Source organism: Myotis yumanensis, unplaced genomic scaffold (assembly GCF_028538775.1).
Source record: "Myotis yumanensis isolate MYYU_CA2020_CCGP unplaced genomic scaffold, mMyoYum1.0.hap1 SCAF_16, whole genome shotgun sequence".
Classification (NCBI taxonomy): Eukaryota; Metazoa; Chordata; class Mammalia; order Chiroptera; family Vespertilionidae; genus Myotis; species Myotis yumanensis.
The window spans coordinates 40,126,021-40,150,663 of NW_027223767.1; the positions used below are offsets into that span (position 1 = coordinate 40,126,021).

The 24,643-nt window shown below is 46.1% G+C and overlaps 1 protein-coding gene across 1 annotated transcript; it reads left to right on the plus strand.

Moving 5' to 3' along the window:
• The first annotated feature begins 17,411 nt into the window (after window positions 1-17,411).
• On the plus strand, window positions 17,412-22,484 carry CCL5 (C-C motif chemokine ligand 5). Its single transcript, XM_070393617.1, has 3 exons — window positions 17,412-17,572; window positions 18,955-19,066; window positions 21,993-22,484. Exons 1-3 carry the CDS (start codon window positions 17,497-17,499, stop codon window positions 22,078-22,080), a joined length of 276 nt encoding a protein of 91 aa, XP_070249718.1. The 5' UTR covers window positions 17,412-17,496; the 3' UTR covers window positions 22,081-22,484.
• The last annotated feature ends 2,159 nt before the right edge of the window (window positions 22,485-24,643 follow it).

The window sequence follows — 24,643 nt, forward strand, 5'->3', positions numbered from 1 at the left end:
CTGATCAGGGGATATACAGGAGGCAACCAATCAACATGTCTCACATCAATGTCTCTCTCTCCTTTCTTCCCTCCCTTCCACTATGAAAACCAATGGGAAAAAAATATCCTTGGGTGAAGATTAAATAAATAACTAAAAGAACAGCAAGAAACTGCATAACCTTTTCTAATCTAACCTCTATGTCAGTGATGGCGAACCTTTTGAACTTAGCATGTTAGCATTTTGAAAAACCCTAACTTAACTCTGGTGCCGTGTCACATATAGAAATTTTTTGATATTTTCAACCATAGTAAAACAAAGATTTATATTTTTGATATTTATTTTATATATTTAAATGCCATTTAACAAAAATATCAACCAAAAAATGAGTTCGCGTGTCACCTCTGACACGCGTGTCATAGGTTCGCCATCACTGCTCTATGTACTTCGCATCCCTGTCGAGACAGTCATAGAGGTCTGCCCAGGTCCAAGCACCGAGGACATAGTCTCCATCTCTTGATGGAGGAAACATCAAAGAACTTACAGACATGTTTTTGAGTCACCACATCTGTAGAATAGAAAGAATAATACCAATGTCTATTCTCAGGAGAGTTGATGTAAGGCTTAAATAAGATCAAGTATACCTGGCACACTGTATATTATAACTCTAGCTCCACGTGACCACAGGCAATTTGATCAACCTCACTGTGCCCCAGTGCCCTTGCCAATACAATGGAACTAGAAATTGTACCCCCACCATACAGCTGTTGTTAAGATAATTCATTTAAAGCACTTAGCATAATGCCTGCCACATAGTAAATTAAAGCTCAATAAATTTCGACCGTTGTTTTTACTAACCACTATTTGAATTATTTTTATTGTCAAGAGTCTTCAATGACTTCACCACAAAGGAGGAGAGGGGAGGGGGGATAATGAGAATTACACACGAGAGCTGATGGTTTTCAGCCAATTCTCAGGCAGGAACTAATGAAGAAGGTCACAGAACTAGTCCTCATCCCATCCTACCTATTATCCCCTGCCCTGCGAGATGAGTGCTGTTGGGCTGCCAAAGGATGATGTCTAGAGATTGACAAGGCTGAGCCTTTGCTCAGGCAAATAGCAAACCCCAAGGGCCCCACTGAGTACAGCCCCACAGAATTTTGGAAAAGAAGATACCCAAATCCAGACAGGCCAGCAATACCAGGCACATCTGCCTGGAGGAACACTTAGAATCTGGGGTCTAAACTCCCAGAAAGCAGTGTCAAGAGCAAGGCCAGTTCTTGGTCTTTTTTTTTTTTTTTTTTAAATCTTTATTGTTCAGATTATTACATTTGTTCCTCTTTTTTCCCCCCATAACTCCCCTCCTTCCAGCTCCCACCCCACCCTCCACCCTCACTCCCCACCCACTGAGTTCAACCATAGGTGCATGATTTTTGTCCAGTCACTTCCCGCATCTCCCACACCCCTTTTCCCCCAAGAATAGTCAGTCCATTCCCTTTCTATGTCCCTGATTCATTATAGTCACCAGTTCATTCTGTACATCAGGTTATTTATTCACTTGATTCTTAGATTCATTTGTTGATAGATGCATATTTGTTGTTCATAATTTGTATCTTTACCTTTTTCTTCTTCTTCCTCTTCTTAAAGGATACCTTTCAGCATTTCATATAATACTGGTTTGGCGGTGATGAACTCCTTTAGTTTTTCCTTATCTGTGAAGCTCTTTATCTGACCTTCAATTCTGAATGATAGCTTTGCTGGATAAAGTAATCTTGGTTGTAGGTTCTTGGTATTCAGCACTTTGAATATTTCTTGCCATTCCCTTCTGGCCTGCAAAGTTTCTGTTGAGGAATCAGCTGACAGTCGTATGGGTATTCCCTTGTAGGTAATTGAGCCTCTTTCTCTTGCTGCTTTTAAGATTTTCTCTTTGTCTTTTGCTCTTGGCATTTTAATGATGATGTGTCTTGGTGTGGTCCTCTTTGGATTCCTTTTGTTTGGGGTTCTCTGCGCTTCTTGGACCTGTAAGTCCATTTCTTTCTCCAGGTGGGGGAAGTTTTCTGCCATTATTTCTTGAAATAGGTTTTCAATATCTTGCTGTCTCTCATCTTCTGGCACTCCAATGACTCTGATATTAGTCCGCTTAAAGCTGTCCCAGAGGCTCCTTACACTATCTTCACACTTTTGGATTCTTTTTTCATTTTGCTTTTCCAATTGGGTGTTTTTTGTCGAATCTTTGGTTTGATTCTTGTGCTCCTCTGGTCTGCTATTGGGTATAATATTCTTTATTTCAGTCCGTGTATGCTTACTTTCTAATTTCTTTATCGTAGCATCGAGGCTCTCATTAGTTTTCGTGAGGCTCTGCACAAATTTATGGCAAGCCCTCAAAATTGCGATTCTTAGCTCCATATCCTCCATTTCTGTCATGTTTTTTTGTCTCCGCATCTTTTATGCTTTCTTGGTGCACCCCCTTGTGGTCTCTGTGCGCAGTCTTGTTCTAACCAAGCCTTAATTGTTGTAGTTAACACTAGAGGGATTTGACCACCAGGCCGACTGGCTGTGGAAATCAGCTGTGTGAAAACTTCAGTCCTCAGGGGAGGCGCTAGTCCAGCCCTTGCCTGAGGCGATCGGCAAATGGCTATGCGCAGGGTTTGGGCGGGGCGGGCTCAACAGGGCGGGGGGAGGGAGCCGCTATGGCCGCTCTCAGTCCGTCCCCAGGGGCTCTGCCTCTCTGTCCCAGCAATCGCTGCAAACCTCGGAGGGGCCGTAGCCAGACAGTCCCGCTTCTCCCGTTTGAGTCTGGGTCCCTAGAGACTTGCCCGGATCTGTAGCCTAGAGTCTGAGACTCGCTCCTGATTGAAAACGACAATCGCGCCCTCAGCCGCCAGCCCGCTTTGCGCGCGCACCCTCACCACCACACAGCCGTACCTTTAAATTTTCCACACTGCGCCTCCGCTGAGCGTCGGAATGCTGTTGTTTTTGCTTCTAGTTGAAGAGACTCTCCTCAGCCAGCCTTCCCGTGGTTCTGGTTGATGTCCGCTCCGACTTTTAGTTGTATTTTTGAAGTGGTTGTCCACGGCGGCAGTCTCCGGTGTTTACCCAGTTCTTGGTCTTTAAGGAAGTTTTGGAAACCACTCAAAAACTAGGATCTTGTAACTAAAATGAGACCAGAAGCCCAGTCCTGAAAAATGGTACATGCCCTTGGTAGATGAATACGGAGACACCAGGGAAAGACTTGGGCTGGGAATTTGGGGCAAGACAGGATCTTGGTCCTTCCAGAACATGGGAGAATGAGTATCACGAACTCAAAGGCAAGGCCAAAGTAGGAGCCATGTCCTTTTAACTGGAACCCATGACAAGAAAAAGGAGAACACAGAGAGTGGTAATCATTGCTATTTATTGAGTGTCTTTCATGTGCCAAGTATGGTACTGGGAGCAAGCTGAATAACTTGGGGCCCAGGGACCAGTGACAGGGCATTGAATCCAAGGTCCAACTTTAAAAGGCCTCCCAGTCCCTGGGTAGTCTTCAAGTCAGCCTTGATTTGCTCACCAAGGAGCAACTGAGCCTACAAGTGGAAATTGGCAAATCTAGTTGAATAGGGGCAGGGTGACTCTCATTGCCCCTCATACCATACCTTGTATTTTGCCTGTGACTTTGACTCTCCACGGGGATTATGTCTATAATGAAAACATACAACAAAGTCTTTCATGATGTCACCTCCAAATTACATTTGCAGATCATTCAGGTGTTGAGAAATGTAATAACCTTCATCATCAAGATGGGTATCATTTAAACTCCAGTTGTATCACTAGCGCATTGTCCATTATCTGACAAAGAGAGGTTCCATTTAGATCCAATCAGAGTTGAAACTCAACCAGCTCCCTTATCTGGAGCTGCTGTAGTTGAGACACATGATAAATTAAAATGCAGCCAGCTCCTTCTCCACAGTGAATTTCATTAAATCACAGGAAGTCTGCCCACAGAATTCCCATTGATCCAGTTTCTGGCCCAGGGCTGACCTATTCTGAAGGTGATAGAGTAAGATGAAAACACCAATTAACAGCTAGCATCAGAGTTGTTCTTTAAAAAGGAATTGCTTGCCACCAGTGAGACTCGGTGGTTGAGCATTGACGTATGAACCAGGAGGTCACGGTTCAATTCCAGGTCAGGGCACATGCCTGGGTCACAGGCTCAACCAGAAGGGGGCATGCAGGAGGTAGCTGGTCAATAATTATCTCTCATTACTGATGTTTCTATCCCCCTCTCTCTCTCCTTTCTTCTCTCTGAAATCAACAAAAAACATTTTTTTAAAAGAAAGAAAGTGCTTTTATTTAGGAAAAACCTTGAAAAGTCAAAGAGTGAATAGAAGATGGGAATTTTAGAACATGGGTTTAAGGGAGAAAATAAACAAAAGCAAAAACTAAACTCTTCTGCATATAGAGTGGACAGAAAGTTTAGAGAGAGGAAAGCAGAGAAAAGAGGAGAGATGGCTGCAGAACAAGAAAAAGGATCAGGCAACCTGGAAGGAAACTGATCAGCTGAAAGAAATTATAAGCAACAGGGAGACCAGAAGACATCTAAGACCAGAGACATCTAATATTTCATTCTAGATTGTTTGCATTGCTGTGATTTAAACCTTTAACATCTCCCCAAATTTTTCAGAGAAGTCTGATAGGTCCCTGTATCCTTGCTGATAGTGTTAGGGAAATAGAGTCAGCGTAGTAGAGGGAAGTGTGCCTACCTCACATTCACCCTCCCAGTGAACGTGGACAGTTTTGTGCCTGACCATAATGTGGTCTTGAAAACATTGTCTGTCTCCAGGACCCTTCCCACATGGAACTGCAGATATTAGTCCAAGAGGTGGACCCACCAAATTTCCACCAAGGGCAGACCAAGTACCTCCCTAAAGTTGGTAGTGAACACTTGGAGAAAGAGGCTTGCTCTTTTCTGGGGTGGCTGAGCTAGAATGATAAAAGAATTGAACAGCCAGCAGCCTTCTCCCTTTCTCCCACGTCTGAATAAAGGAAGCCCGGCTTCCTTTTCAGAAGAAAATTGGGCAATATACACAAGGAGCAGAGATGAAAAGTCGAGTGTAAGAAACCCTTGATGGCATGGTTTGAGCCTCTGGATCAAGCCAGACCTGAAGCTGGAACTTCTTACCCAGCCTTGGGGGGTAGGGGAGGGGAGTCAGCTACTCTGAGGCTGCTCTACACAGTCTCCTAAGGGTCCCAGCAGGGTTGCGCCATTACAATGGTAATCTGCCCACTAAGGAACCCTGCAGTGGCTTCCTTCCCTTTTATGTTTCATGTCTGTTTCCCTACTGGAACTTTCAGGGAACACCTCCCAGTAAACCACTTGCACTCAAATCTTTATCTCATAGTCTGCTTCTGGGGGATCCCAATCTGAGAAAGGTGTGAGAGAAAGGAAAGTCAAGAAGAATGACTCTTAGGTTGTTGGCCTTCATCAAGTTAGCTTAAGTAGCTACATGTATGGAGCATTTGCCATGTACCAAGCATTCTGCTTGGCCTCTGACATAGAATATGCCAAGTAATTATCCCAGCCACTTATGTAGGATGTAGTATAGAGGAAAAGGGCTCAGGGTCAGACAGCTAGTAAGTGGTGGAGCTGGTTTTCAAAGAGCAGGAACTGATGGGGTAGAAAGTCCACACTGCGTTGGCTTGGCTGCCTAAAATGTGTGTGGGGTAGGAGGGGGGGGTGTCATGACCAGCCCCTCATTCCCAACTGGAAAGTTCCTGTATCATCACAGTAGAGATTCTTAATGATACTGTCATTCACCTTTTCACTGATGGAGAAAGTGGAGGTAACAGAGAAAAAAAAAGAGAGGAAACCAAAAGTAAAGAGGGTGGAAGACAATAATCAAAATAATAACAGCTGCATGTACTGAGTGCCTACCTGTGCCAGGAGCTATTAAATTCTTTATGTCATCTCACTTAATCTTCCCAACAAGTCTTGAAGGAAGCATTGTCTAACATTATTCCACATTTAACAGAAGCGGGGAAGGACAACTTCTATAGAACAATGAAGAGAAAGTCCATCCAACCTGACACCCATCCTCCCAGGTCCAGGCCCACCTTACTATCAGGCAGACTCCAACTTCTATGTTTCTTTTCCTTCCTTCCCATCCTTCTTTATATATATTATTGATTTCAGAGAGAGGAAGGAAGAGAGAGAAACATCAATGATGAGGGATAATCATTGATCAGCTGCCTTCTACACGTCCCCTACTGGGGACTGAGCCTGCTTCCCGGGCATGTGCCCTGACCAGGAATCTAGCTATGACCTCCTGATTCATAGGTTAACACCCAACCACTGAGTCACACTAGCTGGGCTTTCTTTTTCTCTTTCTTTTTTTTAGCAAAACAAAACTACTTTCTTTTTTTAAAAATATATTTTATTGATTTTTTACAGAGAGGAAGGGAGTGGGATAGAGAGTTAGAAACATTGATGAGAGAGAAACATCGATCAGCTGCCTCCTGCACACTCCCCACTGAGGATGTGCCCGCAACCAAGGTACATGCCCTTGACTGGAATTGAACCTGGGACCCTTGAGTCCACAGGCTGACGCTCTATCCACTGAGCCAAACCGGTTAGGGCCAAAACTACTTTCTGAGTATCTCCAGCCTAGTGCTTGGGGGGAAATTAAGCTTCATGAAGAGAGTGGTGTCATCAGAGGGCAGCTGCAGGACATAAAAGGGGGGTCCTGGCTGTCAGGATTCCCTCCTGTTTTCAGAAGCACCAACAAAGCTTTGAAGAGAGAAGTGCTGGTGGTCTGAGTGTCTGTAGCGCTGAGGCTGGAGAGCAGCCTGTGTGTCTGCAATATGCGAGGGTGGTTTTGTGGCTGGAGGATTATGTAGGAAGTGGTTCTTCATCATTAACCATGTGTTGGTGTCAAAAAAGTACATGTTACCACTTAGATATACCAAAAAAAGTTGTTCTCTTTATTTTCAGTAACTGACCTCACATTGGAAAACCTCCCACTAACGGTGGAGAAAGCACAGGGAAGCCATCTCCTCTAGAATAAAGCAGGGGCACTTCGGGTAAACATTCATGGCCAATGTGAAGGTTAGACTCTCTGTTGGGGCTGTTTCTTACCTCCCAAGGTGGCTTCAGGATGCCGGGGCCACTTATGCAACCTTCTGGCTCTGCATGGGGTGGGGACATGGTTCTTCTCCTGCTGACTTCAGTTGGTGTTGCATTGAGGTGCGGCTCATAACCTTGCCTGGGGGGAGATGGGGGGAGGGATGGGAGGATTCAGGCTGCGTTCTCTGGGAGTGGTCAGGCCCATGGTCCCTCATTTGCTGCCTCTGCCCCACTCAGTTCTCATCCACCTGATTCTCAGCACGCCCTCCATCCTTATTAAGCCACCCACTTGGCATTCTCTGATATGGGGTTGTCCAGAGCCTCACCAGCATATCCCAAAAAATCTTTCCATCCCCCATCTCAGATACTGCAAGCAGTTGAGATTTCACCCCAGCCACAGCCCTAAGGAGAACTGAAGGCTCCTGTTGTAACCGGGCACCTCTTCCTCCAAGTCCCAGCTTCACTGAATTCTCTTTCTTCACATGCTGCTCACCCAACATGGGTCAGGGCCCTCATTCCTTCTTCCCCCAAAACAGCACTGACACAAGCTATTGGTTGTCGCAGATGTTTACTGGAAATTTGGGCATAAGGTAGGTCCTGAATCTAGCATAGAATAATTCAAGTGAGAACTTGGAATTGGATATTAGCCATAAAGATCCCTGCCGTAAAGACCCACTGGCCATTCTCTGCCAGGAGAACTTAATCTCTCCCCAGCCGGATTTTCTTCCCAGGAACTGGGACCGCTGCACATCTCCCCTCTTCTCCCTCACAAGCCCTTACACACACACACTGACCATGAACAACTCCCCACCCCATTTCTTTCTTATGCAGAATAGTTTAGCCCTCTCCAGGCAATATAGGTAGGGGTGGGATGAGGTAGGGGTTCCTCCCTTTTATAATCAAACATGCCCAGAAGCATATTCCCCTAAACTAAAGAGTAGTAATTCCTTCCCTAAGATTTTTACCTCATTTAGACCAACCACCTCAACTTTAGCCAGCTCTGCTGAAACAACATTTTTGTAATGCCTGATACACTTCTTAGAATCCTCACAGTGAACAGCAGATAACATTATTAACCCCATCTGACACACAAGGAAGCCCAGGCGCAGCAAAGTTAAGTAACATAGCCACTGAGCAAATCAACAGCCTGGCAAGAACTCAAACCCAGGTCTGCCTTACTCTCAGCACCCGTGCTTTCCACATAGAAGGAGCTATGCAGCTGGGAGGCAAACCTGTTTTCAAAACAATTCCCACGAGGCAGGGAAGGCCAGTGGGCTGCAGGGTCATCTGTGGAGCCAGGATGTAAGAACCCCTGATGCTGGGGGAGGCTGCTCCCAGGCTCCCTACTGGTCCAATGCCCCATCCTCATGGAGCAGCCTCCAGAATACCTGCTCCCTCCCAAGTCAGCCTCTTCCCAGCGGGCCCCACTGTGAACACCAGTGCCAAGTCCTGTCATCTGGGGGCAGACCACACTGTCTTCAGATCTCATAGCTACTGAGAGGCAGCTGCAAACTTGAGGCTTTTCCAGACCACCTAATCAACAGGCACCACTGGCGGGCAGGCCCTGTGCCAGGGGAAGTGGAGGGACCATCAGTGTTTGCTGAACTGGACCCAGTTCCAGCCGCCACTGTTTCTTCCCTCCTTCCTGATAAAGGGCCCCAGCAGACCTAGCTGGCTTCAGTGACAATGCGCACATGTGTCCACCTGCAACCATTTACTGAGAGCCTGCTACGTGCCAAGCATTGTGTACAATGACCTCACCTCTCCTTCCCAGTCACCTCAGTTCAGCAGTAGACAACATTTTAGAAATGAGGAAACCCATCCAGCAAGGTCATAGTTTCTTGAGGTTTCACAGCTTCAACAGCAGAAGCAGAAATTTGAACCAAATCTTGTGCAAGTCCAAAGTCTTGGCTGTTTCCATTACCCATAACAGGCTGTCAGGGGAGATAATAATCTATTCCTCCTTCCCCGGGGGATCAAATATCACTCTTCTTACAGCATGTAAGGCTGTGTGTTTGCTAGTAGTGTCCAAATGTGATTCTAGAAGCCCCATTCCCTGATGGGATGAAGGGTTGGATGAAGGGGCTGGAGTAACGATGAGCCACTGGGTCAGTGACCCCCACCTCAGAGAACCCCACTGAGAGGACCTGGATCCCTCACTGGACTGAAGGAAAAAAGAGGCTCTAAAATTGGGTCAGAAATTCCATGGGGATTTCCCCCGGACATCTGGGCACATCCTGCCAGATGACTTTTTTGTTGTTGCATGACTTCATCCTCACTGGAGGATATTTTTCCATTGATTTTTAGAGAGAGTAGAAAGGAGGGGAGAGGCAGAAACATCAATGTGAGAGAGACACATCGATTGGTTGCCTTCCCGCATGTGCCCGACCAGAGCTGGTATGTGCCCTTGACCAGAATCAAACCAGGACCCTTCTGTCTGCAGGCTGATGCTCTACCCACTGAGCCAAACCAGCTAGGGCCTCCCATATGACTTTTTATAAACCCGGGATACTCTCCATGCACCCTCCGACATGCACATAATACGAAATTCTAAAGATGCAAAACGATACACAGTGAAATGGAGGTCTCCCTCCTACCCCTGTCCTCAGGCTTCCCTCCCAGTACCCTTCCTGATGGGAGAGAAGGGAACTGTTACCAGTTTCGTATGAGCCTCCAAAGAGAATCGATGGGTTCATAAGCATAGATGAGTCTGCTTTCTTTTCCCCCACACACATGTAGGATGCCACATAAGCCATTCTGTCCCTTGTCCCCCACCCCCTTTGTTTTGAGAGAGAGAGAGGAAGGGAAAGGGAGAGAGAAACATCAATCGGCTGTCTCTTGTACATCCCCTATTGGAGATCAAGCCCACAACTGGGGCTTGTGCCCTGACCAGGAATCAAACTGTCAACTTTTCCGTGCATGGGACAGCGCCCAACCCACTAAACCACACTGGCCAGGGCTGTCCCCTGTCCCTTTTAACTTCTTGTGTCTTAGAGATCATTCCATATTTGCATGGAGGGAGCTGCCTTAATCTTTTTAGTGGCTGCCTGACATTCCATTATATGGAAGTGCCAGAATTATTTAACCAGCCCCTTATTGATGGACAATTAGGCTGTCTCTGATCTTCATTATTACAAATTATTAATATGTTGTATATATCATATTGTACATGTGTGACTATATATATAAGATAAAGCCCTAGAAGTAGGATTTCTAGTGCTTATTAAATAAAATGTGCTTTTAAAATTTAATAGGTTTTACCAAACTGCCCTCCATGAAAGATGCAGCAATATGTAGCCCACCAACAATGAAAGGCAGCAAAGGAGTGCTTTTCATATAAGGATAAAACCTTTGGCTGGAAAAAGACTAGCTGACAGGCAGACAAGCAGGCCCGTGCCTGGTCCAGACATTCACCCTAGAACAAGTGACAAAGATGAGCCAGCCCTACCAACAGGCCGCTTCCTGCAGGCTACACACCTATTTCACAGAGGAAAAGACAGGTTCGGAGAGTTGACATGCCTCACCCAAGGTCATGGCCTGAACCCTCTAAGTCCAGGGCTAATCCTTCCAGACAGTATATGCCTGGCCCTCTGATCTCAGCTATTGTCTTCTGTGTTGACTTGGCCACAACTTGGAGACCCAGCTCCTTCCCTACTATAAACTGAACATAGCTGGGACACCCACATGGTGTAGGGCTTCCTCTTGTCATTTTATTCCTATACACAGGAAGCCAGGACCTGCTCCCACACAGGCACATTTCCAGCTATTTCCAGCCTACTTAGGGCCCAATTCTCGGAGGTGGGTAGCAGTGATAACCCTGGACATTCATCCTCCAGCCAAAGGAACTGAAAAACTCAACAGTTCCTCTCCATGGTTACCGCTGGGTGGTGGGCAGTGAGGGCATGACTGAAATGAGAGTAGCACATGAGCCATGGATCTTATTATCAGCCACACTAGAAAGAAAAATAAGCATGGTGAAAACACTTCTCCTTCTTTGTGCTTGGAAAGTGTCTTCACATCCACTAACTCATTTCACCTCCACAGCAGTTCTCAGTTAAATAAGACAGGGATTCTCATATTCATTCTTCCCATTTTATAGGTAAGAAAGAGGAGGATAACTTGCCCAATGCTAGAGAAGAACAGAGACTAGAGGTAGACCAAGGGTTTCTGGTACCTAATCCTGGCCTAATAGCTGAATGGATGAGTAGATGGATAGATGGACAGATGATGAATTGATGGATGGGTGAATGGATAGATGGGTTGATGGGTGAGTAAACTATTGGTTTAATTTGTTTGTTTGTTTTTCTACACAACATCCATTCCATCAAATATCACCTTAACATCCTTTTGTGGAATCACTTCTCCCCCAGGGTATCAAGTAGTACCTGCTGCCAAAACACCCAGAGCTTCCCTGGTTTCTCACCCATCCTTTTTCCAAGTCCGGTGTTTCAATGCCCTATTCATTCTATGAGCTACTCACATTACCCCCAGCACATTACCTTCCTGTTTAAGTTAGCCAAAGTTGTTTTCTGTGCCTATAAACAAAGAATTTTAAGTGATACAAATGTAAAGATGAATGAGTAGATCAATTAATGGATGCGTGGAGGAATGGAAGAAGTAGAAGCATGAAAAGATTGAGCAGTGGGCAACTGGATGAATGCAGTACTGCCCATGGAGGACTTCGTGAGCTAAGTGGTCAGACAAGTCCAGGCCTTGGAAAAATAGGAGAAAAAGAAGGGATGATAATGACAATCCCTCAGCCTTACCTGTAGGAGAAGTGATGTGAATTGATTTTAGAGGCAACAGGACACCTTCACCCAAAATCTCTTCAGTGTACGAGAAGTCCTTTAGTTTTATATATTTTCACTGAGAAAGGCCTCAAAAACATTGTCAAAACTCCATTTCCTAGATGAGGAAACTAGGCCCGCAAGGGGCAAGAGGTTTGCCAAAACCCACAACTATATTTGGAGCTGAACTTGGACTAGAACTCAGGCCTCCAAATTCCCAATCCCTTGCTCTTTTCACTGCCTAAAGCTGTCTCTATAAGAAATGACTAATGCCTGGCCAGTGTTGCTCAGTGGTTGAGCGTGGATCCATGAACCAGGAGGTCATGGTTCCATTCCCGGAGAGCACATGCCCGGGTTTTGGGCTTGAACCCCAGTAGGGGGCTTGCAGGAGGCAGCCGATCAATGATTCTTTGTTATCATCGATGTTTCTATACCTCTCTCCCTCTCCCTTCTTCTCTCTGAAAAATCAATAAAAACATTTTTTTTAAAAAAAGACATGACTAAGACATAGAATTTCCAAATCCCATTTTGAGGAAATTCCCTAAGGTGACTTCCCAAATGCTCTGCAGGCCTAAATGCTGAGGGAGACAGATGAAGGGGGGTAGGAGACCCAGCATAGGAGAAACAAAATACTAGGAATCCCATCCCCAACAATGTATGCAATGGACAGGAAGCCAAGGAGTTTCCCAGGACTAGCTCAGAAAAGGGTCAGAATCCAGAGTACAACCACAAGAATCCTGTGATTCTGAAACTTGTCACTTCCTTTGTGAGCCTGTCTGTGAAACTTTTTCAATTTTTATTTATTGATTTTAGAGAGAGAAAAAGGGGGAGAGAGAGTGATTTGTTTTCCACTTATTTGTGCATTCATTGGTTGATTATTGTATGTGCCCTGACTGGGGATCGTACCCTCAACCTTGGCATATCAGGACAATGCTCTAACCAACTGAGCTACCTGCCAGGGATGCCTGTGAAACTCTTTGAAAAAGGGTCTGTGTGCTGGCCTGCAAGGACAGCCAGAAGAAAGAAAGAAGGGACCACATCTCACTTCACGGCCACGCTCAGAGACAGAGAAATACAGTGAAAGACAGGACACGGGGCCAAGTCTCTGAAGTTTGCTGCCCAGAGGGCGGAAGAGCTCAGGACAGGCCTGAGTCATCACCGTTTCCTGTGAGTTTTCTTCCTAATAAGAGAAGTAATGCCTAGAGCAGTGATGGCGAACCTATGACACACATGTCAGAGGTGACACGCGAACTCATTTTTTTGGTTGATTTTTCTTTGTTAAATGGCATTTAAATATATAAAATAAATATCAAAAATATAAGTCTTTGTTTTACTATGGTTGCAAATATCAAAAAATTTCTATATGTGACACGGCACCAGAGTTAAGTTAGGGTTTTTCAAAGTGCTGACACGCCGAGCTCAAAAAGTTCCCCATCACTGGCCTAGAGTGTCTAACATGGTGCCTAACAGCTAATGAAAAGTCACTGTCAGCCTCCCCCTCGCCTGCCCCCATGTCTTCTAACACTGAGCCGAGCTGACACCTCCACTGGGAGGGGACGACATAGAGGGAGGAAATGCTGGAGACTGGACATTTGGGGAAAGGAAGGGAAGGAATTGTTTTCCCAGCAGCTTCTTGTACCAGGCAGGGTGCTGGGTAGTTTACTGATGGCCCATTTAATCCTCTGAGGTGTCCTAGGAGCAAAGTAATCTTGGCCCCATTTCCAGAAAGGAAATCAAGGTGCAGGATAGTTAATAACTTGTCCAAAGACAAACAGAGAGTCAGCGATCTGTCTGATTTCAACCCCAAGTCTGTCCCTCTTCACAGGCTTTCTCCCAGGAGCTGGGGACTGCGGAAGGGAGGCTGCACAGAGAAAGGGGGACCTTCTCACAAGCATGCAGAGGAAAACAGAAACAAAGATCAGATTCCAAAGGGTCAGGAGAAAGGAGTAGGACCTGAAATCATCTGTCACCCCGAAACTTTGGAAGAACTGATGCTTCCCCCTGGGCCTCGCTCCCAGGCCTGCCCAGCCCCCCAAGGCACCTTGTGGTGGGCCCCTCTGGTAACCCAGTGAGCACATCAACAAACATGCCGCATGTGGTCACCAGCTACAGAAAACAAGCAGATGTGCACAGCCACTGTCCCGTGTGGTGAAGGTGAGAAGACTGGGGAGGCTAAGCTGCACCCCCGCAGCCTGCATGTGGTTGGATGGACGAAAATCGTTGCCATGGTTAGTACCTCCAACCTAGTGAATGCACATGAGGAGATGGGGAGGTGAGGGGAGGTACCAAATAGACTAACACGGAAAGAATAAGCCAGAGCTGGACCAAAAGGCTAAGGCAGGTGGCAGCATCCTGGATAGGGGATTGAATCCTGTCTCCAGCTGGGCAAGTCCCCAGAGCCCACTGGGAGGCCTCGGCTGGCTTACACCTCCACACTGCTGCCTCCTGCAGATCCTCCAACAGCACTAACGGAGCACCTACCCAAGCAGGGCCCATAGAAACAAGGGTGAGACCACCGATCACTGGCTCAAGTGAGAAATATTTACACTTGTGAACAATAGTGAAGAAAGGGCGCTGGGAGCAACTCTCCGATGTGCAGCTGGGGAAAAGGCCCACTGGGAAGAAATGACCTTGCCTCAGGTTTTTTCTCTTGGGGCCAGAATGGGATTATAGAGGACGGAGGGACTTTCCATGCTTTGGGCTTTTTTTTTTTTTTTTTTTAGTAGCCGAAAGGCCCAAAGCTCCTCCCACACAGTCAGTCGTAGGGGGAACTCCAATTCTGAGCAAAGCTTTGGAATCCAGTTGGAATGGGGTTTCACTTTCTCTGCCGGCTCTGGTTTCCTGATGTCACTGTGGGAGGCTGGGCAGGCAGCCAGCTTAGCTTAGGAAGAGTGAATGAAAGAGGAAAAGGGAAGGCTGGGCCAGGAGAGCAAGGGAGGGGCTGCCCGAGGCTGGAGGAATTGCTTTGCTGTCTGGCTTTAGTGAGGAATTTGCTGGGAAAAGGGGTGTAAGAGGTAAGAAGATGGGTGAGAACCGGCCCTCTGAACTCGAGAAGCCCATTAATGAGCCTGCAGGGTCTATGAATCTCTTACATGCAAAATTATACCTGTGTCTGTGTATGTTTCCACATATTTGTGGAAAGTATTCACAACTTTCCTCAGATTCTTAAAGGACTCCATTACCCAAAACAGATTGGAAGCAATCTCTCACTTTACAGATGAAGAAACTTAGTGGAGAGAATAAGAAATGAATGAGTGGTCTAGACCAGTGATTCCCAAAGTGGGCGCTACCGCCCCCCGGTGGGCGCTGCAGCGATCCAGGGGGGCGGTGATGGCCACAGGTGCATTTGGGGGCGATGAGTAACTGCTATTAAAATTTTAAAATAATTAATTTCCAGGGGCTGAGTAATATTTTTTCTGGAAAGGGGGCGGTAGGCCAAATAAGTTTGGGAACCACTGGTCTAGACCCAGCACACTGGCTGGACAGGTTCCTAGTTTCAGGATCATAAAATGCTGAGCAAATTATAACGATAGTTGTCATTCACTGAACACCGACCCTGTACCAGGTACCACACTGGTAAATTTACACTATCTTAGCCCTATTCTCTCTACCACTTACACACACACACACACACACACACACACACGGATAAGGATCATATTGGTTCATCTGTGGGTTGCTTCCTTCACCTCCTCCTCAGCTAGTGTTCCAACTCAGCATATTTGGTATCCAGGAAAAAAACTTTCCTTTCTCCCTTAAAGAGAGAAACTAAGATCAAAGAAAGGAAACAGGAATGGAGCTCACATGGAAAACTGAACCTTAGCAAAATTTTTAAGATTTCTCTAAAAAAAAATGCAGTGTGATAGAAAGTCCATGAACCCAAACTTGGGTTCAATGTTGAGTTCCATCTACCACTTTAGGCTATGGGACCTTAAGCAAGTCACTGAACCTCCCTAAGCCTCAACTGACCCCTTGGATTAAACACAAATAAAGGTCACTTAAAAATAAATTAGAGGCCACTCATAACTATTCATTGGGGTCTTATCTAGATTACTGAAAAGCCTAAAGTATAGAATATCCTTCAAGGAACTGACATTTTCTTACTGTCAATAATAACACGATAATAATAGCTAATATTATTAAGTACTTAACATGCATCAGGCATTGTATTAAGAGCTTAAAGCATGAGTGTGTTTATTGGGCTGAGTTGTCATTATTATTATCCCCAATTTATAAATGAGGAAACTGAGGCCAGAGAGATTAAGTAACTTGCCCACGGCCACGTGGTTAGCAAATGGGAGAAACACCAAAGGCCCTGCTCTTAACCAGCCCACCACACAGCCTCCCACCTACTTGGGAACTATGGGGGCTTTGTGAAGGGAACAGTTAAAACAGGTATGCCCGGCCAGCGTGGCTCAGTGACTGAGGGTAGACATATGAACTGGGAGGTCATGGTTCAATTCCCAGTCAGAGCACATGACCGGGTTGTGGGGCTCAATCCCTGGGGGGGGGGGGGGGGGGGGGGGGCAGGGTGCGCATTCAGGAGGCAGCTGATCAATGATTCTCTCTCATCATTGATGTTTCTATCTCTCTCTCCCTCTCCCTTCCTCTCTGAAATCAATAAAAATATATTTTTAAAAGAAATGAGATGGTCTATCCAGCATTTACTGATCCTCATCTGAAAAATGGGAACATGGGGATAATATTAGTAAGTGAGTTGACACATGGGAAGCCCTTAGAATAGTGGCTAGCAAAGAATAAGCCTTCAGTTAATGGCTAATAATCGAAGTCTCTCTCTCTCTCTCTCTCTCTCTCTCTTTCTCTCTCTCTTTCTTCTTAACAAGCTTATAAGCTTAAAGACATTAAGCAAATTCCTAAGGATCACTCAACAAGTAAATGGGGGTGACCCTGCAGCCATTACCCACTCCAACTCATATCTGGTGAAAAGGTCTCCAATGCCCAGTTCTGATCCACTGCCTCAATAACCATCCTCCGGGACTACATGTCAGAGGGCCCTCCCCTTCTCAATAAAACACCTCATATCATAAATAACATCCTCCCATGGATGAGAGGGAAGATACAGACCTTTGAAAGCAACCAAATAAACACCCAGTTGTTTCAGATCCCTGTCCTAACCACCCCTCCTCCTGCCCTTAGGGAAGCAGCTTCCTGACTGACCTCTGGAGGGGAGCCCAGCCCTGGAAGGTGAAGCTGAGGATGCCAGCAAAGGAAGAGGTTTTCTATCACCAGCACTTGTGCTAGCCCTGCCTGAGGGCAAAGGGGAAACCAATGAGCTCACTTTGGATCTGAGGTTGATGAGGAGAGGACGAGAGGGGGAAGGGGGAGGAGAGAGGGGAGAAGAGGGAGAAGGAAAGGAAGACAGAAACGTGGAAGGAGAGTAAAAGCAAGTCAGCCTCAAATTTCCGGAGGCTATTTCAGTTTTCTTTTCCTTTTAATGCAATTTCATGTATGATGTCAGCCAATGCCTGGCTACTATTTTGGAAACTCCCCTTGGGGGCGCTCCCTCTACTGGCCTGACTTACTATAAAGGGCCAGCCTGAGCTGCAGAGAATCCCTGCAAAGGATCCTAAGACAGCACAGGATCTCCCACAGCCTCTATCCACAGGTACCATGAAGGTCTCCGCAGCTGCCTTCGCCGTCCTCCTCGCTGCAGCCGCCTTCTGTGCTCCTGCATCGGCCTCCCCATGTAAGTCCCAGTCCTGACCACCTGAGTCAGCCCTCAGGCTAGCCCAGACCTTGCGTTTATACTGTCTGGACCCTATAATTTTCATTCTTACTTATTGCTTTTCTCTGATGCCCAGTGGCCCCTGATGGATCTCTGAGCCACTTTACGGCAAGGACCCTCTGATTAACTTTTCTGTGTTTTCAGGGTCTACACCCCAAGCTTGCAGGCACTCACTGAGTGTGGACTGATGCTGGGGTTATTAGTAGGAAGGGGCAGCTCAAGCTGACCTAAAAATATGACTCATGCCTGCCTAACACCAGCAAGGTTTCTAAGAAACTTATAAGCAAGTAACTAAAACCCTCCTGGGACAGTCATATTTCCCCCCATTTCATAGAGGGATAAAATGGGGCTTGAGAAAGGATAATGAAAGCTAATTAAAAACCTACTATTTGTCAAGTATTATGCTGATTGCTTTACATATATCATCTTATTTAATACTCACAACTATTCTTTTTTAAAAATATATTTTTATTGATTTCAGAAAGGAAGGGAGAGGGAGATAGAAACATCATGATGAGAGAGAATAATTGATCAGCTGCCTCCTGTACACCCCAAACTGGGAATTGAACCCGCAACCCAGGCATGTGCCCTGACCAGGAATTGAATCATGAACTCCTGGTTCATAGGTTGATGCTCAACCACTGAGCCATGCCGGCCAGGCTCACAACTATTCTTTCAGTAGCTGTCCTTGACTTACAGATGGGGAAACAGAGGGAGGCCCAGAGAGGTTAAGTAATTTGCCAGGTTCACACAGCTAGGAAGTGGGGAATCTGGTATTCAAACTCAGTTCTATTTGGCTCTTAAACACTCCTACTCTGCTGGGAAATGGCAACTGACATTTCCTAGGGTCATTCTGAATTAATTGACCAACAAAAAGTCCTCCTTCTCTGATATGGCCCCTTACTATGCCTCAGCCACGGCTCCTACCATCCACCATGCACCTCCAGTCTGAGTTTTGGAAGCCTCTCCCCAGCCCACCCGAGGTCTCAAAGAAACCAAGTTCTGAATCCACTGAGGATCCTAGGAGGACAAGATAAGGCCAGAGGGCACAACACAAGTTAGGAAGAGGCCCAGCATGTACCGAGAGCCAAAGGCAGGAGGGTGATGGTGCAGAGAGAAGGATACAAGCTAGGCACAAGAATTAGGTGAGGGATTGGGGAGATCCTCTCAGTCCTCTGTTGGAATTCCACTCTGTCACTGTGTGTCAATGGCAAAGTGACTTACTTTACCTCTCTGAGCCTCAGTTTCAGCCAAAGGATGATAACAGCCTATTTAAGATAAATCATATAAAGTACCCAGTGCACTGGCAATGAATACAAGGGTCTCTTCCTTCCTTCTCCCAGATGCCTCGGACACCACACCCTGCTGCTTTGCCTACATCTCCCGCCCACTGCCCCGTGCCCACCTCCAGGAGTATTTCTACACCAGCAGCAAGTGCTCCATGCCAGCAGTCGTGTGAGTCTCAGTCCCATGGAACCCTCCAGTAGGGTGCAGAGCCTATCCCCCTAGGAGTCCTCTAGGATGCCCCATCCACTGGGGCCCATCCTCTAGCTGCTCAAATAGCACAGCTCCTCCAACTCCAGCTTCAAATTCCCCAGCTATCATGAAAAGGATCAGACAGGGTGATCTTGGAAGATCTTCCCCACTCTGATGCACTAGGTTAGGTCTCTGATCTTTACAGCTGTGACTTTTACTTGAACATCATCTGCAATGATCTTGTATGGAGATCAATTTGGTCATCACTTTCCAGTTAAGAACTTCACAGTTGCCCATACCCACAACCTATCAAATCCACCTCAGAGGAACTAAGGAGAGGTCAGAAGTTAGGGTCCTAGTTGCAGTCACTTGTGCAAAAAACACACACAACTTGATTGATTGGTGGAGAAATAATAAAATGAGATTCTCCTTTAAATCTTCAAGCTAATCCATTTGAAAAAATCAAATAATCCCTACTACCTAGGAAGTGCCTACTGTGTGTCAAATGTCTTACATGCATTATTCTAGAATCTAGACCCAGGGCCAGAGACTTGGGAGAGCACACAGAAAAGAAAGGCAGCAACTTTGAGTAATTCTCAAGGGACAGGTGAGGGTGGAGGCTCCCATGAGACAGAGCAGGAAAAGAGGTAGGTGGGAAGTCAGACAAGTGGAGGGTCCCCAATATGGGGGGAGGGAGAGAAGTCTTGGCGAGGAGGGACTATTCTCCAGTGTCCCATTCTACAGGGGAGAGAAGGAAATGGGGGCCTGAGCAACCCTGACCCCAGATGTTGGTTTCCTGACCTTTTGATTTCCTGGCCACAGGCCAAGGGGGCAGAGGAGAGCAGATGATGGTAAGCCAACAGGATTTCCTGTATGCCACCCAGCTTAACAAGAGCGGGGTCTGGGTCTGAAGCTCTCTTGCCACCCCAAATAAGAAAATAAACACTAGGAGGTACAAGAGCCCAGAATATGGCTTCTGCTCCCTTTCTCTTCTCTGCCCGCTAGGGTGGGAGAGAGATGGTCACGGGGCTCTGAGTGAGGCTCAGAACAGGGAAGCAGCTTGCCTGAGAGCAAAGACTACCCATGACAGAGCATGGAACAGGACCAAGAAACCCTCATTCTCACCAGACAACCTAAGCCTTCATTTTTATCTGAAAACATCCTGAAGGAGAAGCCAAAACAAGAAAGGTCCAAGTAGGCAGGGCTAGCCCCAAAGTGGCCGGTTAGTTGGTAGAAGTGCTTTGACACTGCCAATATCTCAGTGTCCTCCACCTCTCTGAGCCACAGTGCACTGTACCAGGATCATTGGTCTCATGTTGCTCTGATCCACCCTAAAGCAGAGGTCCCATAGCATTCCAACGACAACAACAGCACATGCATGCTATTTTCAAAACCACATACTATCTCATTGGACCTCCGCAATAACTGTGCAAAGTAGGAATTGTTTCTGTCCACATTTTAGAGATTTGCGAATAGACTCAGAGGCCCTAAGCGATTTGCCAAAGGTAATCCAACTAGTAAGTGGTGAAATCAAGACTCCAGTTTATGTCCTTCCCTCATTCACCCACACATGCATAGATGTATTCATTTGTTGAGTTTCTACCCTGTGCCAGACACTGTGTTATCTAAAGCCAAATTATATGGGGGGGTTTTTTTGAAAGGGGGGTGGTTTTTAAATTTTTCAATTAGAATTGACATTCAATATTATATTAGTTTCAGGTATACAGCATAGTGGTTAGACATTTATATAACTTATAAAGTGACCCCCCCCGCCGCCCCCCCCGCCCCATAAGTCTAGTCCCCACCCGGTACTATACATAGTTATCACAGTACAATTGACTATATTCCCTATGCTGGACTTTACATCCCTGTGACTATTTTGTAACTGCCAATTCATACTTCTTTTTAAAAATATATATTTCTATTGATTTCAGAGAGCAAGGGAGAGGGATAGGGAGATAGAAACATCAATGATGAGAGAGAATCATTGATCAGTTGCCTCCTACATGCCCCACACTGGGGAACAAGCCCGCCACCAGAGCATATGGTCTGACCGGGAATCAGACCATGACCTGCTGGTCGATGCTCAACCACTGAGCCATGCTGGCTGGCCCCAATTCATACTTAATCCCTTCACCTGTCCCCCTCTCTTATCTGGGACCATCAGTTTGTGTTCTGTACCTATGAGTTTGTTTCTGTTCTGATCGTGCATTTACTTTGGGTGTTTTTTTAGATTCCATGTATAAGTGAAATCATAAAGTATTATTCCTCTCTGTCTGACTTATTTCACTTAGCATATACCTTCTAGGTCCACTCATGTTGTTCAGGGCCCTTTCAAGGGACATAGTTAGGGAATGAGTAAGTGGATCTCGTATTATTAATCCAGTCCAACATTTATAGCTCCTTCCTCTATATCAGAGCTCATAACTTTGGGTAAACATTCTAATCATCTGAGGAGCTTTGAAAAGATACTAATGCCCAGGTCCCTCACAGGTTTGTTTTACCACCTCCAGTCTCCCTCTTGCTCAGCCATGACCAAGTTCCCAGAGAACGCCTCTTTTTCTTTGCATCTGGAGCACCCAGTACGGGGTCCGAAACAGAGGAAAGGCTAATGGTTGACCAGTTCAACCCTGGGCTCCTCGGGCTTGTATCCCCTTTGCTCTCCAGGTGGCATGTGTGTGAGAGAGAATTACAATGCACACAACTCTGCTTCTGACTTGGAGCCCTTTTGAATCAACAGGAAAGGAAATGTCCTTTCCTTAAAAGCCACAGATAAAATCTTACGGAGCTCCAAAAATGACCTACCCAGTACTTCATCATCTCCTCTTGTGCCTCAATCCATATCATTCTTAAAACTGGCTGTCCCAGCGCTGACCAAGTCTCTCTCTCCTCTCTTCTCCCACAGCTTAATCACCCGAAAGAACCGTCAGGTGTGTGCCAATCCAGAGAAGAGATGGGTGCGGGAGATTATCAACGCTTTGGAGATGAGCTAGGATGAAAGGCGCCTTAAACCCAGAACTTATGCAACTTTCTTATTGCTTCTCCCCATTCCCCGGCTCCCACCCTCCTGGGAGGCCGATTCCACTAACACAGCATAGCGGCAGTTATAAAAGCCTCCCCACCAAAGCCCCCAGGAGCTCCTGGGGCTCTGAACTGTGCACAGAAAATCTCTAGCTTTTGAGCTGCAGGCACCTCAGCTCAGGCATGGCTCTGCAATCAGGAAGGAAGTCGGCATGCCTCTGGTCAGCATGCCTCTGGAGGCGAAGAAGGGAGACAAACTTGGCTTCGATGGTAATGTCCCATGGCCAGAGCTCCAACCTCAGCCCCTCACTGGGATAGGCTGACTGGCAAAAGTGAGAAATCAGCTTTCTATTAAAATTCCAAAGACAATTTCGAAGCTGGCTCCTGGCATGATTTCTTCCTCAGGGACCCTCCTTCCTCATGAGTATTAAGCATGCAGGAGTGCACACACCTGGTGTCCTCCCTAGATTTGGGGGTGATGGCCTTGCACAGTGAGCAGGGCTGGGAGCATAAACTCTCTGAGAAGGGGCATGGGCAGGACAGTGGCTAATCTACCCTGGGGGGAAACAAGAGTCACTACATCCCCACCCCCAAGTCCCCATGAATTTATTTCACTCCCTGCCACAGAACCTTCATTTCCTCAGACCTTCCCCTTCTACCCTTGTCTACCCTAGTCCTCATCCCCAGTCTTGCTCCTGGAATAGGTTTTAGTGGCAATCCCAACACCTCAGTTCTTTCAAATGGAGTAAAGAGGTGGGAGTACTCCAACTTCCCCATCGATGTGCCCCTTCATGTGAACATATATTGACAATATATATCTTCGTAATTATAGGGAGCATAGCTGAGTGCTCACTGTGTGCTGGGCATTGCCAGCCCCTTACATTCATCATCCCTCATCCCCACAACCCTTTGGGGGAAGCAGTATTATCAACCATGTTTACAGTCGGGAAAATCCTTGGCAAGAGAAGGAAATAACTTGCCCAAAGCCCCAAAGTAAAAGAAACAAAATAAAGCGGGGGGTGGGGGGGGGCATTTAAACCCATCAGGTCTTATGTCAAAGCCCACGCTTTTTTTTTTATCCTTAATTTGTAAAACTTCAAACCTACAGAAATTTGCAAGAATATACCCATTAACCTTCATCTAGATTTGAATGTTAACATTTTACCATATTTGCTTCATCTATATGCATATGTGTGTGCATGTGTGTGTGTGTATAATACTTTTTTTTCCAAATTTGAGAGTAAGTTGCAGATGTGATATCACTTTACCCCTAAAAGTTTCAGTACATATTTCACACTCAGGAAACCTAACATTGACACAATACTATTTTCTAAAACACAGGCCATGATCAAAGCCCACAATTGTCCCAATGTCTTTTATAGCTATTTTTTAAACCTAGGATACAATTATGTCCACATACTGAATTTAGCTGCCATGTCTTTTCAGTGTCCTTTACCAGACTTTCTCTGTCTTTAAGAACATTGATATTTCGGGGAAGTTCAGATAATATTTTTGTAGAATATTTTATTTGAATTTGCCTGATTGTTTCCCCCAAATTAAACTCAGGGTAAACATTTTTGGCCAGAATACCAGAGTGATGCTGTCTTTCTCAGTGCAGTACATCAGGGCACACAATGTCAGTTTACTAGTGATGTCAAGTCTGATGGCTTGGTGGCCCCTGTTCTCTTGCTACAGTGAGCTGCCTGCTGTGTGCCAAGCACTGTACTAGGCATTGGGGGTGGGGTCAGGAGCGGAATAGAGGGGTGAAAGAGCTACCAGCCACAATCTGTACTTTTAGGCAGTTCACAGTCTAGTGAGGAAGATGGAAAGACCCATGAACAGATGAAACATAAGACAAACTCTTAAAGGGAAGCACCACTACAAAAGGTTGTGGTCATATTGTGGGGTAGGGGGGATTACACCTAAATGGGGTGAGGCAGGGTGCCTCAGGGAGAAAAGAGACTTCAGAGATAACATTTAAGTAGAGTTTGAAAGATTTGAAAAACTGTTTAACAGGTGGAAAATGAAAGACCTGACAGCTAGAGGAAACAGCATATGCAAAAGTAGGGGTATGAATGGTCTTAGCCCAGAGTTAGTTCAGTCTCTTGCTACCAAGGAAAGAGGTGTGAGTTTAAGAGGGGCTTTCCCATCCCTGCCATTTTCCTGATGACTAATCCTAAGAACCACTCCTGCTCCTAACACGGGTTTATGTGAGCTTGACACTTCACCAAACCCTTAGACTATCTCTTTGAATTTATGCCTCACCATAGCCCCTCTAGTTAGCTAGACAGACATGACTTTCCTGCATTTTAGATGAGGACACTGAAGTTCCTAGAGGTAAAATGACTAGCTCAATCCATAAGCCAGTAGATGCCAGGGCTGGGGCTAAAGAATGGAACTAGAGCCCTGGCCGGGTAGCTCACATGGTTGGAGCATTGTCCCAATGTGCAAGGGCTGCAGGTTCAATCCCCAGTCAGAGGGTACATACCAGGGTCAACCAATGAATGCATAAATACTAGTAAGTGGAACAACAAA

Bases quoted from the DNA above. Each gene is read 5' to 3' on its own strand.
- CCL5 (XM_070393617.1), top strand. From the start codon at position 17,497: ATGAAGGTCTCCGCAGCTGCCTTCGCCGTCCTCCTCGCTGCAGCCGCC. The intron at 17,573-18,954 runs GTAAGTCCCAGT...TCCTTCTCCCAG, and splicing joins TCCTGCATCGGCCTCCCCAT to ATGCCTCGGACACCACACCC. The intron at 19,067-21,992 runs GTGAGTCTCAGT...CTTCTCCCACAG, and splicing joins TGCTCCATGCCAGCAGTCGT to CTTAATCACCCGAAAGAACC.